Below are 23,761 nucleotides of genomic sequence, written 5' to 3'. Positions count from 1 at the left end.
GTCCCCTGCTACTTCATTTATTCTTCTTTTTCGCCGAAAGCGGGATGTTTTCAACCTTTTTCACTGCGGCCTCTCCGAAATGTTTGCTGGTGTGGCGTCAGGTCGAAACCACGAGAGTTCAAACTTCCGAAGAAACGGAAAAAAAACCCGGGAGGGCGCACACAATTCAAATGCTCGTTCAGTTTTGTAATGCCACCTCTCAAATTTGAGCTGTCGTTGTTTTGACAGCGACCTGACGCCATTGTTGTGGGGCTTGTGAACCACCTGTTGCGAGAAACCCGTAACACTGATAGGACCCTTGGTATTTTCTCTTAAATGTAGCTTTCTTTTTGCAAGCAGTCTGTTGTCTCATTATTGTCTTGTATATCTTTTACAAAGAAACTATCCAGCGAACTGTTTCAGGTTCATTTTACGAGCGCTAGCTTAGATTACCGATGCAAGAAAAAGACAAGACAAGCGCGGAAATGAGGCGAGGGCGGAAGTGGTTGTCTTTCAAAAAAAGGACACCCGGAAGAAAATATTTCATCGTTTATTATTTATTCATTCCTTGCGGCCCGCTACAAAACGGTCTACGGACCGGTACTGGCCCGGGCCCTGGTGGGTAGGGACCACTGTTCTAGGAGGTAAAGGGGAGGAGGGAAGGCTTTCAACATAACAGGCTGTGTCACCACAATTGTTATATTCACACTCAATCTGATTCTAGGGGGGCGCAACATTCTCAAATATACATTCATATATAAGTTGCCCCGCCCCCCCCAAAAAAAACCCTACACTCCTGTGACGATACTAAAATCTAAAGTGGCTCAACTTACCGCACTCTCTCCACCTCCTCAAAACAGAAGAAAGAGGAAGCTAACAGTGACAAACGGGGAATTTGGGATGTGGGAAAACCTCATCCACCTCTTAACAACACCATCACATTGGAATAATTCAAATGTACAAAAAGGCGATACAGTATATCTATAGCTACGTGTGGCATAAGAGGCAGAAGCATTCCCCGTACTGTATTTGAGGGTGAAGCCATTATTACTAACGTGAGAAGTACTTACCTTTATTTTCCAATTTAGCATTTCCAAAACCATCTTTCCCCATTCAAGGGTGTAAATTAAAATATGGGAGTTCACAATATTTATCTAATAACATGAGAAAAATGTAGAAAACATAGACATAGCAGCCCGCCTTTCTTTTCTTCTGTTGGTTTGTTGAAGCTCGCTAATACATTTTGCTCTGAAAGGGCCCCAAAGTCATATTCCAGGCCAGACGGTAATATGTTGGTTAAACTAGCACCACAAAGTCAATTTTTTGTTTTGTTTTTTTCAAGGGCCTTTAAAATGTTTTTTTATATTAAACCATGTCCAAAATCATCCTCTTCAGAAAATCAATTCTCATGCACACATTAAGCTCAACCAATCAGAGGACTATTTTGCTGAACCAATCAGAGGATGAGAATAACAGAGGTGACTCAGCGTAAAATGGTGATTCTAAAATCTGATTGGTTAGACCTTTTCAACGGTGTGTGCTTGAGATGGATGAAACTGCATTGAGGATTTTCAAGGCCTTGGGGCAGATTACATTTACATTGCGACGCAAACTGAAATCTGATTGGGCAAAAAAATAAAAAAAATTATCAGATAAAGGACTGCATATGACTGGAAACCAAGTAGACTAGATCTACACATGCTATGAAATGATGACAAATCACAGCTTGAAATAAATCTATGCTATATTTGTAGACCCCCTCCTTGAGCCATCACTTTATCGTGGTGGAGGGGTATGTGTGTCCCGATGATCCTAGGAGCAAAGTTATCTGGGGCTTCATGCCCCTGGTAGGGTCACCCATGGAAAAAAAATGGTCCTAGGTGAGGGATTAGACAAAGTACGACTCCAAAACCCCAATGACGAATACAAAAATTGGATCTTGATTTCCCTTGCTCGGACGCGGGTCACCGGGGCCCCCCTATGGAGACTGGAGGTGGGGCTCGAAGGCAAGCCCCTGGTGGCCGGGCCTGCACCCGTGGGGCCCGAAAGGGTAACATGGGTCCCCCTTCCCATGGGCTCACCACCTGTGAGAGGGGCCCCAGGGATCGGGTGTAATGTGAGCCGGGCGGTGACCTTGGCGATCCGATCCCCAGCTAACGAAACTAGCGCTAGCGAAATGGCATGTCCCACTGGAAAGAGACCCCGGGGGCGACCCAGGACACGCTGTAGAGACTATGTCTCTCGCCTCGGGATCCTTCCGGAAGAACTGGAAGAAGTGGCTGGGGAAAGGGAAGTCTGGGTACCCCTGCTGAAGCTCCTCCCCCCTGACCCGACCCAGAGAAGCGGTAGAAAATGGATGGATGGATAGATATCCAGAGGGGGACTACACAAGTTGCTCCTCGGAACCAGACCAGGTGTGACTGCGAAATGAATGACTATTGTGTTCAATTGGAGAATCAGGACTGTAAAGAAAATGAGTGCAATAAGTTTCCATGTTATTCGTCACACGAAGAGCTACATGAATGCGTTTTTATCTAATATGAGACTAAGGGCCGGAGCCGAGTGGAGACGGTCAAGCAAAAAAAATGTGATGAAAAAAGAGCCAAAGGACCATCTTCCCTTTGCTTGGCTATCCTGGTCAGCTGATGAACCACAGAAAGGTCACATTTTATCCAAAAGGAGACTAAGGGCACCAAGGAAACGGGAGTGAAATCAAACAAGGTGAGGACGAATCCATTTGGTTTGCGTTTGCCGACTGGGGACAGATGATGAGCCACGTAAGTTACATTTGATCCAAAAGGAGACTCAAGACCTCCAGGGAACAGGAACACTGCAACAAAGTGGAGAAAGTGGAGTGGAAAAGGCCCAAGACGTTGGGCTTGTGTGTGTTTGGTGGTCAGCGGATGACCCAATAGCAGACTAGCAGTTTTAAAGACGAGAAGAGAAATGGCGCAAGACGGGCAATTTTTCTTTGCATTTGTTTACTAATGAACCACATGAGCGGGAAACAAAATAAAAAGAGAATCCTACAAAACAAAACAAAAAAAGCTAAAAGAAGAAAACAAAACGTTGGAAATAAAAGTAAGCGACATTAAAGCTTTAAAGTCATTCTTATGAGTTGGCCATTTTGTCGGCAGGTAAAAAGATGCTTTTTTTGGGGGGGGGCTTGGCGGATCTTTGGCGACGCGCAAGCGAGAGTCTCCGCTTCCACTTTTTCTTGCCGGCCGGCCTCACATGGACTCGAACTCGTCGACCCGCTGCTTGGTGTTGCCCTGGCGGATCTGCCGCAGCGTCTTGTACTTGTCGCGGCCCGCTCGCACGTTCTCGGCGTGGAGGACGTCGTTGGCCGTCTTCTTGGTGTCGTCGCGAGCCTCCGCCAGCTCCGAGCTCAGAGCCTGCCGGGGAGGGAGGGGAAGGGAAGCGGGAGTTCAGAACAGTCACGTCTTCTCCTTTCACGTTGAAAGAATTTGAAAAAGTGGGGAAAATTAATTTGTGCGTGGAACTCTTGAAAAGACTTTGGAGATCTTTTCAAAAACTCTCTCCTGACCTGCAGCTGCTGCTTGACCCGCTGGTTCTTGTGGGCCTCGGTGATTCTGTCCTCCTCGCTGCGCTGGCTGCTGACGCCGTCGCTGAAGAGCTCGGCGCTGGCCTCGCCGTCGCTCTCGTCGTGCTCGTCGTGCTCGTGCGGCGCCACGTGGGGCGAGGTCACGGCCGCCCGCAGCTCCTCCCGCGTCCGCTCCAGGTCCTCCTGGGCCGCCATGGCCTGCGCGAGAAGCCGCCGTCAGCGGACATTTTCCGAACGCTCAAAAGGTGAAGCGGGTTTTTCCGCGTTTACCTTGTGCTGCCATTCGTTGGCGTCTTCCTCTTTTTTCCTCTTGGCTTCCTCCAGCAAAGAGATTTTGGCGGTGAACTCGGCTAATTCGGCAGCCTGTCAATCACAACACAGACGACTATCGATATCACATTTTTATTGAAAAAAAAAAAATAGCAATTTACTCTTATCCCTAACAGTTCTGTAATTTCGAGGTGTGGCGATATAATGACGCATCCCAGGCCAGGATTTACAATGACAGGTGAACAAAAGGTGCGTACCAGCTGTTCCTGGGTCTTCATCTGGTCGGCGGCCTGCTGGGCGAGGGCGGCTTTGGCCTCCTCGGCGGCTCTGCGTTCCTTGTCCAGACGCTGGGCCTCCTCCTTGGCCTTCTTGCGCTCCTGTTCCAGCTCCATGGCCTTGCGGGTCTGCTCCTCCAGTTCTTTCTGGGCCCGCTGCGTCTGCTCCTCGATGTTGCGCAGGCGCTCCATCAGCTCGTCCTTCTCGCGCTCCATGCGCTGCTTCTCCTTCTCGGCGTGCTCGCGCTTCTTCTTCTCGTTCTCCAGCTGCGCTCTGGACCGGGGAGATCAAGAACGGGCGATCGAGAACGGACAACAGACAGGCGATGGGGGGCAACAGCGCCCTCTATTGGTCACACCGCATCATTGAAGCGTCATGACTGAGGGCATGGTCAGTTCTGCCCATTTTTAATAGGTATAAAAGCAATTCAATATCTATTTTCATCATAATCATTAACTTCTTAAGTGATTGTTTTTTGCCCATAAGACTATTTAGAAATCCATTGCTGTATTACTTTCCATAGTAGTTACATTTGACTTATGATTAAGTATTTAATTAAATTTTTACTTATTTGATTTTGAAATGTATTTTGAATTATTGATTTCAATATTCTATGACTGGGTTCGATATCATTGTTTATTTAAGTTTATGGCATTTTTATGCAGTTAAGGCCTTTTTATTTTATTAAGTTTTAATTCATGAACAGTTTTTAATGGCAATTATATTTAACGATAAATTATGCAACTATTAATTCATTAATTAACTTTAATGGAATATATATTTAATAACAATACCATTCAATACAAATGTCAGTGAAGAAATAAAATAACCTGCCAAATAAAACTTGAAATTGGAAAATACTATTACGATACAATTTCATACTTTTAAAATCTAATAAATAATATAAAATATAAAATATTGTCACTAAAAAAAAATAAAACCATTGATTTAACAATACAAACCTGTTCAATTAAAAATTGAATGGAAATGAAAATCCATTTATTAAATATAAATCTTCAAAACAAACTTAATCAAAATGGCATTAAATAAAAGCAAATCAATTAAATGAAAAATAATTTGAATAATTAAAAATTAAATAAAATTAAAATGTAATAAAGATGTAATGAAATTGTTAATAAATGTATTATTAATAAATGAGGGAGTGTAATTATTAAATAAGTTTTTTCATAAATTTGTTACATTAATGACAGTTTCATCATTATTTTAAACTCTTACCTCTAAATACCGCGTGCTTATTAAACCACAGTTTTTCATCTTTTTTATTTACACTGCCGGGGACTAAAGAAAAAAAAAAATGTTTAGTTTTTTTGGTTTTGTTTATTTTGTCGTTGTTGTTGAAATAATGTCCTGCTCTTATTAATAACGTAATGGGTCGGCACCTCTCCATTTGCTTGTGATGTTTTTCCTCGCGGGCCTGAGCTTTCATCTGCTGCACCTCGATGGTGTCGGGCTTCCTGCGCCGCATGTACAGCTCATGGTTGCCCATACACAGCGCCAAGATGCGCTTGTTGATGCGCAGGCGCGGCGCGTAGAAGACAAAATCCTGCAGGGGCACACAGAATCATATTTCCATTAAAAATCAATTAATAATAGTAATAATAATAACTTTTCTTGTGCAGCACAACTGGTTAACATAACCTCCTCACAGTTCTGAGGTCCAGGGTTCGAATCCCGGCCCTGCCTGTGTGGAGTTTGCATGCTCCCCCGTTCCTGGGTATTTTTTTTTTTGCTGTTTCCCCGAAATCCCAAAAACTCGCATGCTCGAAATTGCCTGTATGTTTGAATGTAAGTGCAAATGCTTCTTTATTTCTGTGTGCCAGTGATTGGTCGGCGACCAGTTCAGATTGCACCCTGCCTCTAGTGAAGATAAGCAGTATCAAAAATGGATGGATGGATGGATGGATGGATAGGTGGATAACTTTGAATGAAAAGACAAAGAACTTACCGGTGCTTTCTTGTCGATGGGCTTGATGACAAACTTCTTGTCGTTGAAGGAGATGTTCCGGATCTCGCTCCATGGGAAGCCGATCTTGGGCGACAACCTGAGGAAAACAGTAGGATTATTAATACCTTCAATAAGGGAATAAAAATTACAAAAAAAAAAAAAAGTATAACATTGCATTACGAAAAATAATTAAAAATGACTTGTCGCACATAACATCTCACTTTGTAGGCCACAAAAAGAAAAAGTTTGCTCACATTTTTCATAAAGCATATTTTCTTTATATTTGACTAAAATATGGCTTAAATCTTTTAAAAACCATAACATTGAGCACAGTTTGGGAAATATAATACAATCAATTTTTTTAAGCAACTTTGATTCTTTTTCATAGACTCGATTTGAATTTGATTTGAATTTTACTAAATATTCAATCAATATTTATTTCTGACAATTTTTTTCCTGATACAATTGAAATATAATGATCATAAAAAGTGTACAAACTTTCTCACTGTCCCCAATACATTCATACCACATATATGAAAATACATATAGTCTATATTTATGTACTAAAATATTTTGAAAAGGACTATAAAGAGTAGGGCGGGGGGGAAGATATCTGCATAGGAATAATGATCCATTTTTTGCCCAAATTCCAATTAGTTTTTTCTTAAGTTTGAAACTATGAAGGTTTCAATTTGCGCCTCGACACAACGAAGGATTTTTATTGCCCCCGAACAACAACAAGATCCAGTCATGGGGGTCCGGCTAAAACGCTGACTCACCACAGGGGGGCAATGTAGCCACATAAATGCCATCCTTGTGAGGCACCGTGAGTAAACAGGGAGGCTCAGATTTCCCTCTCAATACCCAACCCCGACTCGGGTTAATAGTAATATAAGACGTCCAAATTAGAATCGAATCATTACTCCTTGTCGTATTACAAAAAAAAAACAAATGAACAATCCAATTTGATTTCAAACGATCTAGTGAACCGGAAAGAGTAGTTTCAAATGGCTTACTTGAACCAGGATCCCTCGCCATAGTGGGGCCCAAAAGAAGAACACAAATCTATTTTGCTCCCATCTCAACGTCGTAAAATGTGTAAATCCATGATGCCTCCTTTCTAGCCAGCTACCTATCAATTATGTCATAATGTTGACTCATCCCCAACTTTCTCACAATCATTCAGCCACGGTTTTAGAGATCACCGTCTCAGTGGTGGGTTACGTGCATCCATGAGCTATGATCAATTGCAAAACAACAGTAAACTACTGTCCAACTGCACATATGCGCATGCAGAGTAAATCAAAATCATGTCAGCCAGAAACATAAGATAAATGTGTGGATTTTTTTTTTTTTTTTAATAAATCTGGTGTAGCAGCGGTTGTAGCCTTTGTCAAAATAAATTAAGTACTGTAATTTCCGGCCTATACGGCGCGACTTTTTTCACATGCTTTCAACACTGCGATTTCTGCGGTGATGGAGTGCATTTTTATTTTTTAACAGCCGCCAGAGGGCACTTTAGTGGAAATGGTTAAAGTGAGACGGTGGAATATATGTGCTGAGGAAGTGACTTTTACCGGTCCGGCCCTGTTAGTGCTGCGCTAGCATGTTACTGCTTTGTCTCAGTGATTTTTACCAGTATGTTGTTTTTTTTTTTTTTTTAACCGGTCCTGTTAGCCCGGTACTAGCGTTAGTGTCAGTGTGGCGGCGCTAGCCCTAAACTCCTGTGTACCGTCTTTCTTTGTAAATATCTCGTGTTTCAATGTGGGTTTCAATATGGGCACTTGCGGCTTTTACACGGTGTCGGCCTATGTGTGTACCAAATGGTATTTCCTCTACAAATGTACTGGGTGAGGCCTATAACCAGGTGCGTTCTGCAGGCCGGGAATTCCGGTATTTATTGCGCTCACTTGTCTTCGTGCTCATAGATGTTGAGTCCGAGGGCGTCGACGCCCAGCCACAACTCGGTGCCCTTCTTGTTCTTGATCTCAAAGTAGTTGACGCCGTACATCTCCAGATCCTGAGCGATCTTCAGGTACTCCATCATGGCGTCCTCCCTGCACACGTACATCAACCATTTTCAGCAGGAGGGATCATTTTTATTGGCCGTGAACAACGACGACATCCGCTCGTCAGCCGTCTGCCTAACACCCTGGCTCACCAAAGGCATGCAATGCAAGAATATTGACACATCTCTGATAATTGACCCCTCCGTACAGGGCACTTAACCACGCCTCCTGAGGTGACGTCACGCCATGTGCGCTCACGTAAGACAAACGGTAAAAATGGCAAATACAATACAATACATTCTGAACTGAGACAGACTCTATGCTTCTGATTTCATTCAAATCAACGATATATTATAGATTCTAAATACAATACATTCTTAACTGAGAGAGACGCCATGCTTCTGATTTCATTCAATCATTCACACGTAGCAATGTTATGCTAGCGCAGAACGTCTCATTCATTTATACGAGACGTGTATTAAAAATCAAATTTAGGGCATATCTTCGTGCTAACACAGTCTGGTTAAGCTTCGGCCGCGAGCCGGCAACAAAGCGACACGTTTGTGCTGTCCGATCATCGCTAAATATCGCTCAACAAAGAATAAGTGTGGCAATCGTTCACACGTAGCAATGTTATGCCAGCGGAGAACGTCTCATTCATTTATACGAGACGTGTATTAAAAATCAAATTTAGGGCATATCTTCGTGCAAACACCGTCTGGTTTAGCTTCGGCCCCGAGCCAGCAAGAAATCAATACGTTTGTGCAGTCCGATCATCGCTAAATATCGCTCAACAAAGAATAAGTGTGGCAATCGTTCGCACGTAGCAGTGTTATGCCAGCGGAGAACGTCTCATTCATTTATACGAGACGTGTATTAAAAATCAAATTTAGGGCATATCTTCGTGCAAACACCGTCTGGTTAAGCTTCGGCCGCGAGCCAGCAAGAAATCAATATGTTTGTGCTGTCCGATCATCGCTAAATATCGCTCAACAAAGAATAAGTGTGTCAATCGTTCACACGCAGTAGTGTTATGCTAGCGGAGAACGTCTCATTCATTTATACGAGACGTGAATTAAAAATCAATTTTAGGGCATATCTTGGTGCAAACACCGTCTGGTTAAGCTTCGGCCGCGAGCCAGCAAGAAAGCGACACGTTTGTGCAGTCCGATCATCGCTAAATATCGCTCAACAAAGAATAAGTGTGTCAATCGTTCACACGCAGCAGTGTTATGCTAGCGAAGAACTTCGAATTCATTTATACGAGACATGTATTGAAAATCAAATATAGGGCATACCTTCGTGCAAACATATGTGTTCCGGTTGATATTAGATGGATTTAGTTGATGATGCGGTCTTCCACAAAGTTTGATCCATCGAAGGCATTTTTCGTACTGGGTCTTTGGTTTTGGAAAGGATACGAATCGAACTCCACCAACTCGCCTTTCAGGATACCTGTCGTCACTATTACAAAGTCTGTGACTACACCTCTTAACCATATTTTTTGTTAAATAACCCAAATACGCGATAAAACGCTAACTAAACCTATACTGGACCATTCAATGTTGTCAGAGAAAATGGCGGGAGCAAAAACGGGCTTTGGTCTATCCAGATCTCTGGCCTCTGATTGGTCAGTGACGCGGATTGCGCAATATCCACAGAGGGGTCAATTGGTGTCGATACATACCCTGTATGATATTTGCACTCTATTTAAGGTTTTTCATGTCACACCCACCTGAGCATGCTCGTGTGTTCCTCGTGCCAGGTCTGTATCCTGTCCTCCCACTGCTCCTTTGTCAGCTTGTGTTGCTCCAGAACCCTGCCGCCACCCGGATGAAGACGATCAGATGTCGCCGCAGCAACGAAATGGTAATCGTCGTCATCTGACGACGTGAACCGCGCATTTGTACCTTTGCGGCAGCAGGCGATCTGCAGCCAGGTAGCCGGACTTGTGCACGTCCTTGTTGTGGTCGCCGAACTTGGCTTGGACGGCGTAGGAGGCCAAGAGCACGGCGGTCTCGGGGGGGCAGTAGTTCTCGTCATTCAAGATGGCTTCCTTCACCTGCTCGTATGAAAAATTACATTTGTGTTGCCGTGAAGTACACTTTGCAGAAATGGTACAAATTCTGGCTCAGATTGAGCCCCGAAAACCGTGTGTACCTGAAGGAAGAAGAGCCTCTGTGTGATCTCCTGGATGAGCTCCTCCGAGACGTCCTCTGGAAAAAACTTGGCCCTGAACTTGAACTGCAGCGGGTTCTCCTTCTTCACATCCTGCTGTGTCACCTAACCACCCCGCAAAAAAACAACAAAACCTCACCATATCGTCTTCAGGAAAGGGTCGTGTTGCGTTCAGCGAGCTTCAGTCTCACACACCTTCTTGTTGAGCTTCAGCCACGTGACGTAGCCTTTGCTGTCGATGTACTGCAGTCCGAAGAACCAGACCTCCCTCAGGCCCACAGTCTTCACCACCTGGAGAAGAATTGAGTGTTTTCCTTAATTTGTAAAGAGGATGGATTGAGGTTCCTCCAATTTTGCTGCCTTGATTGGGCAGGAAACTCCAGTACCCGGACAGATAATCCGTTATGAGTCATGCATTTTTCAAATCAGCAGTTAGTCCAGGACAAAGTGAATGGATTGATTGAAGATTCCCAAGATGGTGAAGTGAGTGCTTCAATAATCTGGAGTGATTTCATAAATTGACATGTTCATCGGTTTTTATGACAATCATCACTTTGAATACTTCAGAAAAACTTTACAATGTGCTGCCTTGATGCTGTGGGCAAACCAGAGTATTGTCCGCCAACAGATTATCGACTGCGTTCACATAGCGACGACATATTTGAACATGAAGACAGTTAGCTCGGAACCTCAGAATCAGCTCCCACTACGTAGCACCTATGCCCTTTTATTGTTGGGCATAATCCAAATAGATTACAGAAATTTACAACCCCAATCGATGATAAAGGCAATTTCTTGATCGCGGGCTTGTACGAAGTGAACGGAGCGAGGTTCCCCGGCCTGGTGAAGTTAGCGCAACCGTCACTTGATTGATTTGCCATTTTGATGTTCATCAGTGTGGTTAAGACTGGATTTTGTTCCCACTGGATAAAATGATTAGCGTAATTCCCGGCCTACAGAGCGCACCTGGTTATAAGACTCACCCAGTACATTTGTAAAGGAAATACCATTTGGTACATACATACGCCGCAGCCGTGTAAAAGCCGCAAGTGCCCACATTGAAACCCACATTAAAATACAAGATATTTACAAAGAAAGACGGTACACAGAGAGTTTAACGCAAACGCTAGCACCGCGTTAAAAGGGCCAGTTAAAAAAACAAAAAAAAAAAAACAAAAAAAAAAACATACCGGTAAAAATCACTGAGACACGGCAGTAACATGCTAGCGCAGCACTAACAGGGCCGGACCGGTAAAAGTCACTTCCTCGGCACATATATTCCACCCGTCTCAATCTTCCATTTTCCACTCGAGTGCCCCCTTGCAGCCATCATAAAAAATGCACAAATTAGCCACGTCACCGTATAAACCGCAAGGTTGAAAGCGTGTGAAAAAAGTCCTGGTTCATAGGCCTGAAATTACGGTAATTCGGATCCCCTGAAGAACATCTTATTTCAAAATAACAAGTAAAAAATTGACATTATGACATCTGTATCTGTCAGACGTCTTAAAAGGACTAGGACTGATTTAAGACGACATCTATTGTCACAGACACTTGTACCGAACGGGTGTGTGACCTGCTTCTGAAAAGCAGAACACATAAAAAAAAAAATATATATATATCCAAAAGCCCCTTTTCCCTTTCATTTGTTTTCCTTCCTCTCCATCAGTGAAACCTTTCAGGCTCAGAACAATACTGAAAGCTGCCCTTTGACACGCACGCACACACACACACACACACACACACACCACACACACACACACACACACACACACACACACACATATAGATCCATAGGCACAAAGAGATCTTTGTCACTCGTATTTGATGGAACCAGAAGCCACCCAAGCATCTACTGGCACACATTTGCAGTGCCGCCTTTGCTTTGATGGAACAACAAAAGATGACTCAGATGGATTGTGTGGAAAACCCCCCGCTTCCCCCTGACTTTGCGTTGTCTTCGTGCTACAGTATTACAAGAGCTTCCAAAAGCTCAGAATTTTACATAAAAAAAAAAAAATACAAAAACAATAGGAGAAAAGATTGCATGTGGGGAAAAACATAATGAGAAAAAGAATTGGGCTCCAGTGGAGTTTTTTTTTTAAACTGAAAAAAAAAATTTGGATTTTACGATATAAGAGAAAATATAATAATTTTATCTTAAAAAAAATATTCGTTTTAAATGTTACAAAACAGGTTATACACATAAAATCCATCAAAACAAGAAGGTTGCAATTTTATGTGGATAAAAAAAATTAAATACAGTTTTTGAAATAAAGTTCGCATTATATCAATTTTTTTAATATTGTCAAAAAGTTTAAAATTTTACGAGAAAAAAATACAATTTTACGGGGAGAAAAAAATTGAGAAAAAAAAATTCAATGTGAGGAAAAAGTTTGAAGGAGGAGAAATCTGAATGTGAGAATTTTAGGCGGAATATTTTATAATTTATGAAAATATATCAATTATGATGGCGTAAATGCATTCTTGATATTATTCAGTATTCAAATCAAAAGCCTTTCTTGTCATTATATGACAACGCGTACAACAAGATGACAGGTGCTACTCAACAAGGTCCTTAAACCAATACAAATGGTAAGTTTGTCCCATTAGGGGTCGCCACAGAATAAAATGTATTATGTCTATTATAAAGTAACTCAGATGAAATATTTATAATCAAGTCACAGTGATTGCGAAAAGAACTCAAAAACAAGGTGTCAAGTCTTATTGCTCACGTTCACGCATTTGTGCGTGCGCGCGTACGTGCGTGTGTGTTTCTCACTTGGTCAAAGAGCTGCTTGCCGGTGGTGTTGGGCTGGATGGCAAACTCCAGCTCAGCATCCATGGTGGTAACGCGGACGTTCGTCTACAGGACACAGACAAGCAAATAAAAGTGAAAAAAAAAAATCGTAATACACAAACAGGTTTGTTACGTACACACATACACACACTCGCACATATTGCATGTGTGTAAAATGCCGAGCGCGAGAGGAGGCCATGTGTTGCCTTCGAGGTCACACTGTGCGCATGCACGCCTGCAGCTTCTTGATAAGGTTTCCACGTTTTGCAAACAAACGCGTGCGTGCAGTAATTGGTGGCTCCAGCCGCCACCAAAGCGAGTACGAGTAATTCATTCTGACTTTATTCATGGCCTCTACGACATCTTTTAAATGATCCCATAATTCTTAGAAGTCAGTCACCAGAGGGTGGAATTAATGCAGGTCCAACTAATTTGCTGCGTTAACAGGTGGCAATCGAACGGGAAGTGAGCTAAATTCTAAATTGTTTTGAGTCCATAAACAACAACGAATCAATAAAATCCGCCCTTTAAAAAGGGTTAGCAACAAATTACAATATTGATTGGTTGTGTCATGCGATTATGGTCTGTTGCCCTTGAGTACAGTATATTATTTTTTTGTTGGTAATCAGGATCACGAGTACAAGACATCTGCTGTCAAGCGGTCGAGGCAGATTATCCAGATTGTTTTACGGGATTGCCCGATTCCAAATTATAAGAAGTCCAATCAAGTCAGTAACCGGTTCCGCTGAGGAACAGTAAAGTGCAGAAACAAGATCGGTCTCCATTTTGTGGCCGCAGCCTTCCATCCTGTCTCGCCACAATCTAGGTCAACGCGTACGTAGGCCTGCTTTCTGCTTTGTGTTCAGCGAGATTGCCTGGCGACGCTGTTTGCGTACGCGTCCGTGTCCAGACTCAGACAGGCATAATTAAAAGCTCTTCGCCGCTAAGCTGGTTAGCAGGATAAAGAAGGGCGGCGGCGGCGGCGGTGGCGGGGGCGGCGGCAAACTTCTTCACCTCCTCCTCACCAGTGCAAAGGTAATTGACGCTGAAGAACGGCAGGCAGACATTTGCTGGGCCCGACGGCAGGCCTGCGAGCGTTCGACCGGCATTACATAAATTGACGGAAAAGATTAGGAGTATGCAGAGTCAGTGATATTTTCATGGAAATGATATTAACGCAAGAGTGTCTTCATGTATTTAAGGCACGGCACTAACATCTCGAACTGGTTAGAAGACATTGATAAAAGCAGACGGGATTTGACTGAATGAAAAAAAAGACTGAAAAATAGCCGGGGGTCTGGGGGCTGCAAGCATGATCAAAGGATGAGCACCAATTTTAACGTGCACGTTTTATAAATAATATTATGAATGAAATATAGCTACTACGTCTAAATGCTATTCTGTTTTCAAAAATGTAGACAATATGATCATTATTTCGGCGCATACCCTTACTCCAAACAAATTCTAATACAAATTCAACTACTAAATTGAATTCAGATTTGCATCCCATCGGAATTTATTTTTGACATATTAATTTCTTTCACTCGAGAGGCGTCTTTCTTCTTGAGCCCCACCATCGTGTTCACTTTAAAATGGCCCCATGAACCACCTCGTATACGACAAGCGTTTTCATTGGTCAGGAGGAACCCATTCGACCAATCAACTGATGCGTATCTAATCTTCCACCTCGCTTCCAAAAATCCAACCGGAAAATGAACGAGTGTGGATTCTGGCATGGGTTACGGTTGGAATATTGCAGAAATACAGAGATTTTTTTTTTCATCAATACAATTTAAAAAGACAGAATTCCGCCTATAAACGGGAAAATCACGTCTGTAAAAGGATTTTGGTGGGTGCTGAGCTGCTAATTTAGTTACTTTTCAAACTAAGTAATCAGTAAATCAACCAAGTGACTTTTTCATGGTAGCACACGCTTACATCATTTGACATGATTTTTGTGATTTGGGAATTTTTAGAATATTTTGAATTTTGTGTTCAAGTACAACTGTTTTTATATTTCAAAATTTTGCACGCATAATGACCTTTTCTTGCAATATTTTCAAATTTATAATTAGAGTGTAACTTTTTTTCCCCTCTAATGTTTTTTTTTCCAAGTATGCATAATATTACTACAATTTCTACTCCTGATATTTTTATTCTTGGGCTTGAAAATAATCTTCTCATATTTGTATTTCTTCCACATAAAAAGAAAAAAATTCCTTAGAATATTTGACGTTTTGTGTAACATTATATATACATAACCATATTTAAAAATTAATTGTGACACTTCTGTCAATTATTATCATTACCCAATGTATTATACAAAAACATGGCAAATCATTGTCTTTTAATAGATTCTCGTGCACATTCGACCTCCCTTCCAATTCCATTTATTTGATCTAGTGGTGGTTGTATTATTGCCATGTGTGCGTGTTGTCATAAAAATGTAATTAAAATTAAAAAAATGAGTTTTTATGGGATGCGGCAACGCACCTTGCAACTGAACGGCTCAGCGTTACATCAGCTGCATTTGTAGGCCGTGTGGTATAAGCAAGAGGAAGTTATCAAGTTGCTCTTGTTGTGTGTGAAGCGTCGCATTGTTGGACGCTTGCAGGCTTTATAATAAATGAAACATGAGATTAAGATAAGAGGGGACGAGGCGCGGTCATTAAATTTGGGTACGGAAGGGCACACACACACACGGGCTGCACTGCAAAAACTTGTTATATTGCTCGAGTAATGACATCCACCATTTCATTATTTTGTTTTTCACGTATTTAGACCGATTTTGCAGCGCAAAACAAATATTTTGGCGGGTTAAAAAAATGCTTGAAGCAAGTAAAATGCTTCTCTCAGTGAGTAAAAAAACTCTTGGGAGACAAAGAATATTTCACCTCGATTCAAGATATTTCGTCTTTGCTAAATTATTCATTTTTGCAGGACACGGGGGCCTTTGCGCAGACACAAACGGCATTAAAAAGACAAGCTTAGGGGGTCCAGCGGTGCATCGGCGCCATTTTAATGGCCTGATATGCACCTAACGAAGCTAAGCTAGGAGACGTCTTTTTTCACAAGCGTGGCTGCAGGGCGCCACAATGCACAGAGCAGGCAGTGAAAGGTTCTTGTGTATTTGGGTAGGGGGGGACGGGGGGATAAGGTAACCAGACGGGGACTTTCCCCTCAAGGTGGCATTGGATATCTCAGATGAACTTCAACAAAGTCCCTCTCGCACTCTCTCCCACCCCCACTCTGATAACCTCCTTTCTCGCTCAGGGTGAACGCGATTTCATGGTACTGGTACTGTCTTAGCAAATTGTCTCACTCCTGTGAAACGCTTATTAATAATAAATACATACATGAAACCAAGAAAGAAAACATGTCCACCTTATGACCATTTTGGCTTTGTAACAGCTTGACACAACCACGTGAATCCTAACTGGGACAAGTCGCTCAACACCACTCCCCTGGCTCTTTATCATATCAAACACGCCCACCCCCAGGCCCCCACACCACACGAATATCTACCGTAATTCCCGGCCTAAAGAGCACACCTAGTTATAAGCCTCCCCCGGTACATTTGTAAAAGAAAAACCATTTAGTACATACATAGGCCGCAGCTGTGTAAAAGCCGCAAGCACCCACATTGAAACACGAGATACTTACAAAGAAACACGGTACACAGAGAGTTTAACATTAGCGCCGCTGCGCTAACGGTAATGCTAGCGTCGGGCTAACGCTAGCACAGCACTAACAGGGCTGGACCGGTAAAAGTCACTTCCTCAGCACATATATTCCACTGTTCTCACTCAAGTGCCCCTTTGCGGCCGTTAGAAAAAATACAAAAAATTAGCCGCATCACCGCGTAAACTGCAGCGTTGTAGCCCAGAAATTACGGTAATTCGGATCCCCTGAAGAAGCATCTTATTTTATTTTCAATGGGGGCCCCGAAAACATCTGGCGGGAGGCCCTACTCAATAAGTCCCTGGCACCGAGCTTCTAAGGAGAAATACTGGAGTGTTCAAGCAGTAATAGCGACGCAGTGGGTGCGGAAAGTATTCAGACCCCCTTAAAAGTTTCACTCTTTATTATATTGCACCCATTTGCTAAAATCATTTAAGTTAATTTACCCCCTTATTAATGTACACACCCCATATTGACAGAAAATTTGTAATTGAATACTTATAGTTGTGTGATAGTTCCATTTTTCTTTTTTAATACATCTGCAAAAATGTCAACAATTCAATTCGGGCAGTTGTGCACAGTCCAACTTTCTTATTGTCTCCTCATCCTGGAGTTTCTGCACAATGTCGGAGGGGTGGGTGGGGGTGGTCCCCTTTGTCTACGGTTGTGGCACCTTTGGGTGTGCATGGATCCGTTCCTCACCCAGGATCGTCAGCGTCTTGCCATGTCGCTCACTACACAATTTGTCAACAGGTGCTGCGTTTGTGCGTACGTTTATGGCTGGGATTTTGCATACATACATACATAGATATATATACACATTTACACATATATACCTGATTAGATCTGATTTAATAATTTCTGATCATTTCAAGTTTTCGCTACATCATAGGTGTCAAACTCAAGGCTCGGGGGCCAGATCTGGCCCACCACATGATTTTATGTGGCCCGCGAAGCCACACCTCGAGTGTCAATTTCCATGATTCTTGTAAAAATCTATACCAAAATTTCAAATTGTCATATATCATAAATGATAAACTTGAGATATAACAAGCATCTTTTGCGTTACCAAACGTGAAAAGTTGAAAAAAAACACATGACCCTTGATTTCTGATTCCAAAACTAGTCCAGAAATTGATGATTGATGATGAGATGATTACATATTTTTGTTCCACAGTCAGAACGGCCCTCTGAGGGAAACCCGAACAACAATGTGGCCCGGGGAGAAAAAGGAGTTTGACAGCCCTCCTCTACATTGTCGATATTTACTGAAACGTTGTTTAATAAGGAGAAAATGTAATGTTACAAGACAAAAGTGTCTTTAAATTACAAAGGGGAAAAAAAAAATCTTTGTTTTACTAGATAAAAAAATTATCTTATGAGAGGCATTGTCTGTTGTAAACTCAAATTTGACTTTTTACCGTCGTCGCCAATTCAAAATAAAATCGTACATGTCCACCTTGTGGCTCTTTTGACGTTCTAATGATGAAAAAAGAAAGCAGGGAAACTCACCGGCTTGGGCATCTTCATCCTCTCTCTGCCCGTCCTCTGCTGCTGAGAAAAGAGAACCAAGTCGTCCCGTCTTCCTGCTAACAACACAACAACACGCAACGGCGTTAATGATGAAACACAAAGTGTGAAGTTTGGAACTTTTACCAAAAAGAGTTGCGCAGCTAATGTGGGTCACATGATCTTCTTTAACTTTCCGACATTTGCAAGAGGGTTTACGTATTAAAATGGATCGTGACATTTGTATAATCCCATCCAGGCTTCTGGAATTAAGGACACTGCCTTTACCATCCAATCATTACGTGTCTTTTAGGACAAGTCCTGAAGGTAAACGTGGCCTAGAACTGAAGACCGAGCATCCGTCTCGCTACGCTGCAGCTGAGATTGGCGCTCGCTAAACATCACAAATGTTTATCTTGTTCGTTTGCATGTTTTTTGGGATGTGGGAGGAAAACCGAGTGCTCGGAGAAAACCCACGCAGGCACGGGGAGAACATGCAAACTCCACACTGGTGGGGTCGGGATTCAAACCCCGGTCTTCCGTACTGCGAGGCCAAAACTTTACCAGCTGATCCACCGTGTTTTTGATTAATTCCTAAAATGGAATTTATCATAAAACAAATAATAAAGCAGGTAAAATTGACAAAGCCTAACGATGACCTATATCAAATATATACAGATGGTACACACTGATGATTCCCTGTTGATTTAGAGATTCGGTTCAGTAAATAAGGCTCGACGTATAATTTTATAGCTCTGCTCTAATCGCTTTGTTATCAGTTTTGGCCCGACTTGGTCAATCAGCTTTGTTCCTCATCCAGCACAGTAAATGTGATTGCACACGCTAAAATGTCATCATTTTAATGGGGCAGCCTTTATGGAAACACACAGCTCAAGTGACCTGCCTGTCTGCCTGCCTGCCGCGTGAGCGTCTGCGTGAGTGGGCTGACGCCCGGAGGATCGCTGCCTTGTGAACGGGATGACCTCAACTAATCATAATACTACAGGGAGAATTAATAATTAATTAATAAGAAGGTTATAATATCATGAGAATAAAGTCAGAAAAATGGGAGGAACTTCTAAATACATTTTGTGACAGGAGGGGAGGATGGACAGACAGACAGATAGATTTTTTTTCCTCAAATTGTCTAGCTAATATTATTCATTTAGGTCATTCAATATTGATGAATTGATTTCTTGTAATTAATAACATTTTTCAATGTTTTTACATATAAATCTAACTCTTGTTTAATCTACTGAATGGTTAAAGAGTTAGGATTAAATCCATTATAAATAATACAATTAAGCATGATATTCACGATTGTTGTGTTTTTACATATTTGACCTACACATTCACCAAGGAATGTTAAAAAATGTAATCGAGTATTTGTCCTAACCTGACCTAACCCTTTTAAGTGTGTTCACTTAAAAGCTCATAAAAACTGGACTGTGTTCCGTAAATCTATCTATAATAGAATAAAATACAACAGAATATAATCCTCATGTAACAGCATATCACAATTGTTTTTCAAAAGGAAACATTTTTGGAATGGAATGGTGGAATCATCAAAATGTTGCAAGTTTCTTTGAGAATTCAAGCAGTTAATTCATGGACAAATATGAATGCTTAATCGTGAGAGAAATGTAAAATACTCCCAGCTTTGGTTGCACGATCATGTGTTGCATAAATTTGGTGCACGTTGTGTGAAGACAACAACGTACGAGCCAGCTCGCGGTTAAGAGAAGTCCTCGCACTAAGCATTTTCATTTCCGTTGACGCTTCCTGCTTCACTTTTGTCTTTCTGCTCTCACTACTTTTTTTGGTAATACACCATACAGCACTGTAAAAAAACGTACAAAACCCAGCCTAGAATTGACTGAATTATGAATACATTTCTGGCCAAACCACATTGTGGAAGCGTAATAATAAGAATGTCGACATTGCTTTGGGAGAGCTGTTGCGATTTTCTAGCAGCGGTTACCAGGAACAGATGCCATCTTATTTCTTGCGAGCAACTTACTTTTTATGACTTTAAAAAAAAAAAAAAATGACAATTCACGGGAGAAATAGGTGGACAGATTGGAAAAATTATCAGTGTTAAGAGTGGCATACAGTAAAAAAAAAAAAATTGAACCGATAAAAATAGGTCATTAGTTAGTGGTTCATTGCAACTTTTATTTTGTAATATTACAACATTATTTTTTACTTTTTTGGATTAAGTTTTTTTTTATATTTTGCAATGTGTGACTTTTTCTGGTGCTATAGATTTTTTCTTAAAATTGTGACTTTGTTGTAATATTTTTAGAATATTCTTTCAAATTTCAACTTTGTACTCATACAAATTGGGCTTTTTTTCTCATAATATAACTTTATTGTTCAAAAACTTTTTATATTTACTATTATAACGAAATTGTTGAAAAAGTCTGAATTTTTCCACGTAATATGGCTTTATCCTAGAAAAAAACTGCAACTTTTTCATTTAATATTACGACTTTTCAGAAATGTGTAACCTTTTCTGTTTTTATCTTGTAATATTACAACTTTATTTTTTGTATTAAATGTTTACTTTTTACAAATATATATTTTGCAATGTGTGACTTTTTTGGTGTTATAGATTTTTTTTGAAATTGTGACTTTTTATTGTAATATTTTTATAATACTCTATTCAACTTCAACTTTGTACTCATACAAATTGGGCTATGTTCCTCATAACTTTATTGTACAAAAACTTTTTACATATGCTATTATAACGCAATTCTTGAAAAATTGTGCTTTATGTGGCTTTATCCTAGAAAAAAATGCAACTTTTTCATTTAATATTATGACTTTCGGCAATGTGTAACCTTTTCTGCAATATTTCACTTTTATTCTTGAAATTCTCAACATTTTTGCCTGTCATTTTTTGAGGTCAGTCAGAGAAATTTCAATCTTAGATGCGTAAAAAATTTTCTTTTTGACATATTATGACTTCATTCAATAATGATTTTTTTTTCTTGTATTTTTGGAAAGGTACGCATTTTTCCTGCTTCCCCCCGGAAATTCAATGTTCTAGACGAGAAAGGTTTAGTTTCAACGCAATAAATTATAATTATTGCTCATAACAGTATTTAAAATTTGAGATCTTAAAGTAACATTTTAAAATGAAAAAGAATGGGTTTATTTATAACAATAATGCAGAAATTTTACAGGGAAAGAAGTTAGATTTTACTAGAAAATAATATCTTTTAAAAAGATGGATATGGATATCACATATTATAATAAAAGTTGCAATTGCCACACTAACTCCCCAGAAGAGGAAATGTCGAAGGGGCGTGAGCAGCAGAGGATGCGTCCAATGAAAACACTCCGCCACTCCCTGTTGCCCAATCAGCGGGGTTTTAAGAAGGACCTTAGTGGGAGCGGGCCTGAGCAACAAACAAGGCAGCCAATCACGGTGCTCTTACGCGGCCGCCTCGCCAATCAGCGGACTTGAAAAGTCACCGCTTCGGTTTGAGCCAGGAGAGTCTCCTGGCTAACGGCGGTGCAGGCGGCTCATCTAACTGCAGTTTAAATGACAGGCGGTGACGTGCGAAACGGGGCTAAAATAGCGGATGATGGTGGAGTGATTCAGAGCCGCCTTATAAAAAGGAAGTGGAGATGACTCATTGGAACAAACCCACTGGGGCGAACTTCATGTGCCCGAGCGTGTCAAAACTGTTCGTGGTAACGTCAGTGGATGTAGCCACGGGCTAGGATTAGCCAATAAGTAGCTGGGCAGCCAGGTATACGTCTACAGACACAACTCACTGGTGGAATCATCACAAATGGCCGTCAATGTGACGTCTCAACAAGACAAGAGCCAGCACGTGAATGCGGCTGAGTCAAGTAAACGTGTCCTGCCGGTGCCCCTTGTGTGCGGGGTGAAGAAAAGAGAGAGACGGGGGGGGAGAACCAATTAGCCTGGCCGTCAATGACGCACCTCACATCGGACAACATCCTGACATCTCGCCGATCTCCGTTCATCCCCAAGGTGACCGCCCAGTCGGTGCCGGAACACGCCGAAGAAGCGTCGGACATCCAAAGTTGACAAAAGGAATCACCCCCGACTCGAACTCACCTGTACGATCGCGCTGTGTCGAGGCAAAGGCTGCCCGCGGGGGAGTACTGCTCCCCCGCGCCAGTACAGGTCGGGCACTCCGACTGTCAGCTTGCAGCCAGGTAGTATCGAGACCCCAAAAAAGTTGCTAAAAACAGTCCTAGAAACATCACTAGTATTCATTCAACCAAGCACACGCTACAATGGTATCCCGGCAATACGCGAGCCATCGTTAAAAATGTGCCGACAAGTCATTAAACGTGTCCCGGAGATGCTCCCGTGCATAACGGGGGAAACTAATTGGCCTGGCCGCCAGTGACGCACCTCACCTCGCCGACAAAAGTGGCACATCGCCGCTCTCCGCTTACCTCCGAAATGTCCGCGAATTCTGCACCGAAAAACGCCGAAGGAGCGACAAATATCCAAACGTGACAAGGACAATCACCCTGGGTTCCAACTCACCAGCTCGGCCGCGCTACGTCAAGGTAAACGATCTCCGGTAAGGAGTGTCACCCCCGCCGCTACCGGTCCAAGCTCCGCACCTCCTCCTGACCCGGGCGCTGCCGCTTTATATATATCCACAGTGCGGGTAAAAATAGCCCGCTGCTTCGGCGACGGTGAGCCGGACACGGAGATGGCTCACACGGGGAAGCGTCGTCACACACTCACGCGGACTGTCAATATGGCTGAGCAAGTTGCTATAGTGAGGCGTGGTAGCGGTGAAGCGGCAGTCCTCTCTCCCCCCCGCTTTCCCTCGACCGCTTACTCACTCACTCACTTGCCCCTCCCTTCTGCACAATCTCCAGTTTTGTTTTTTTTTTTTTTATTCTTCCTACTCTTGAAAAAAAAAAGTAAAACCGAGATAACAAAAAGGTCGTTTTGGGGCGAAGATGAGTAACAACAAACTGACCTGATTAAATACATAGATAAATACATACATTAAATACATTAAGATTGACACATTTTTGGTTCAATTCAATGGAGACTGTGCTGCTCCTCCTAGTGTGTGCGTGTTAGCAGTTGGGGGCAGTAAAATACAAACTCCAAGTTTCACAACTGACGCAATAAAATGTACATATTCATAATTCCATTTTAAATGGTCATTTATGAGCATAAATTCAATTTGTTAAGATAAGAAAGGACCAAAACCTTACAAGAAAACAGCCATTTTTTAAATAAATCCTAAAAATAACCAGCGCGTCTATGAATGAATAAGAAGAAAGTCAAGTCCATCTTCACGTGCTCCTCAGCCACCATCTTCCTGTGTGACGTCACGTCGAGTCAAACGCACGCAAAGTTATCAAAAGGTTTGCGGCAATTTCTGCCATTTTGGGGAGCAAATAGGCTCTTTTATGATCAAATAACTGCATTATTTTGGATAAACATTACGTTCATGATCAAATATATGATTTTCGCGACAAAATCATCCAGCATCCAGCTTGATTTTAAAATG

The 23,761-nt window shown here is 41.9% G+C and overlaps 1 protein-coding gene across 4 annotated transcripts; it reads right to left on the bottom strand.

Annotated features, from left to right (window-relative positions):
• Positions 1-514: 514 nt before the first annotated feature.
• Positions 515-23,108, bottom strand: LOC133511918 (radixin-like). Of its 4 annotated transcripts, XM_061841025.1 has the most exons (16): positions 22,771-23,108; positions 22,633-22,696; positions 22,330-22,468; positions 18,237-18,313; positions 13,026-13,109; positions 10,439-10,534; positions 10,226-10,348; positions 9,976-10,127; positions 9,801-9,884; positions 7,967-8,113; positions 6,057-6,153; positions 5,491-5,654; positions 4,072-4,363; positions 3,815-3,907; positions 3,527-3,742; positions 515-3,374 (listed from the first exon to the last, which is right to left on the bottom strand). In XM_061841025.1, the coding sequence occupies exons 4-16, from the start codon at positions 18,252-18,254 to the stop codon at positions 3,210-3,212; spliced, it is 1,731 nt and encodes a 576-aa protein (XP_061697009.1). In that variant the 5' UTR covers positions 18,255-18,313; positions 22,330-22,468; positions 22,633-22,696; positions 22,771-23,108; the 3' UTR covers positions 515-3,209. The 4 variants fall into 4 exon arrangements, with proteins under 4 accessions (XP_061697009.1, XP_061697007.1, XP_061697008.1 ...); XM_061841023.1 differs by lacking the exons at positions 22,330-22,468; positions 22,633-22,696 and having other exon boundaries at positions 22,771-23,107; XM_061841024.1 differs by lacking the exon at positions 22,771-23,108 and having other exon boundaries at positions 22,330-22,663.
• Positions 23,109-23,761: the final 653 nt, after the last annotated feature.

This window comes from Syngnathoides biaculeatus, chromosome 14 (assembly GCF_019802595.1).
Source record: "Syngnathoides biaculeatus isolate LvHL_M chromosome 14, ASM1980259v1, whole genome shotgun sequence".
Lineage (NCBI taxonomy): Eukaryota > Metazoa > Chordata > Actinopteri > Syngnathiformes > Syngnathidae > Syngnathoides > Syngnathoides biaculeatus.
The sequence above is the reverse complement of the archived record's forward strand: the minus strand, read 5'-3'. Positions and strand labels throughout refer to the sequence as shown.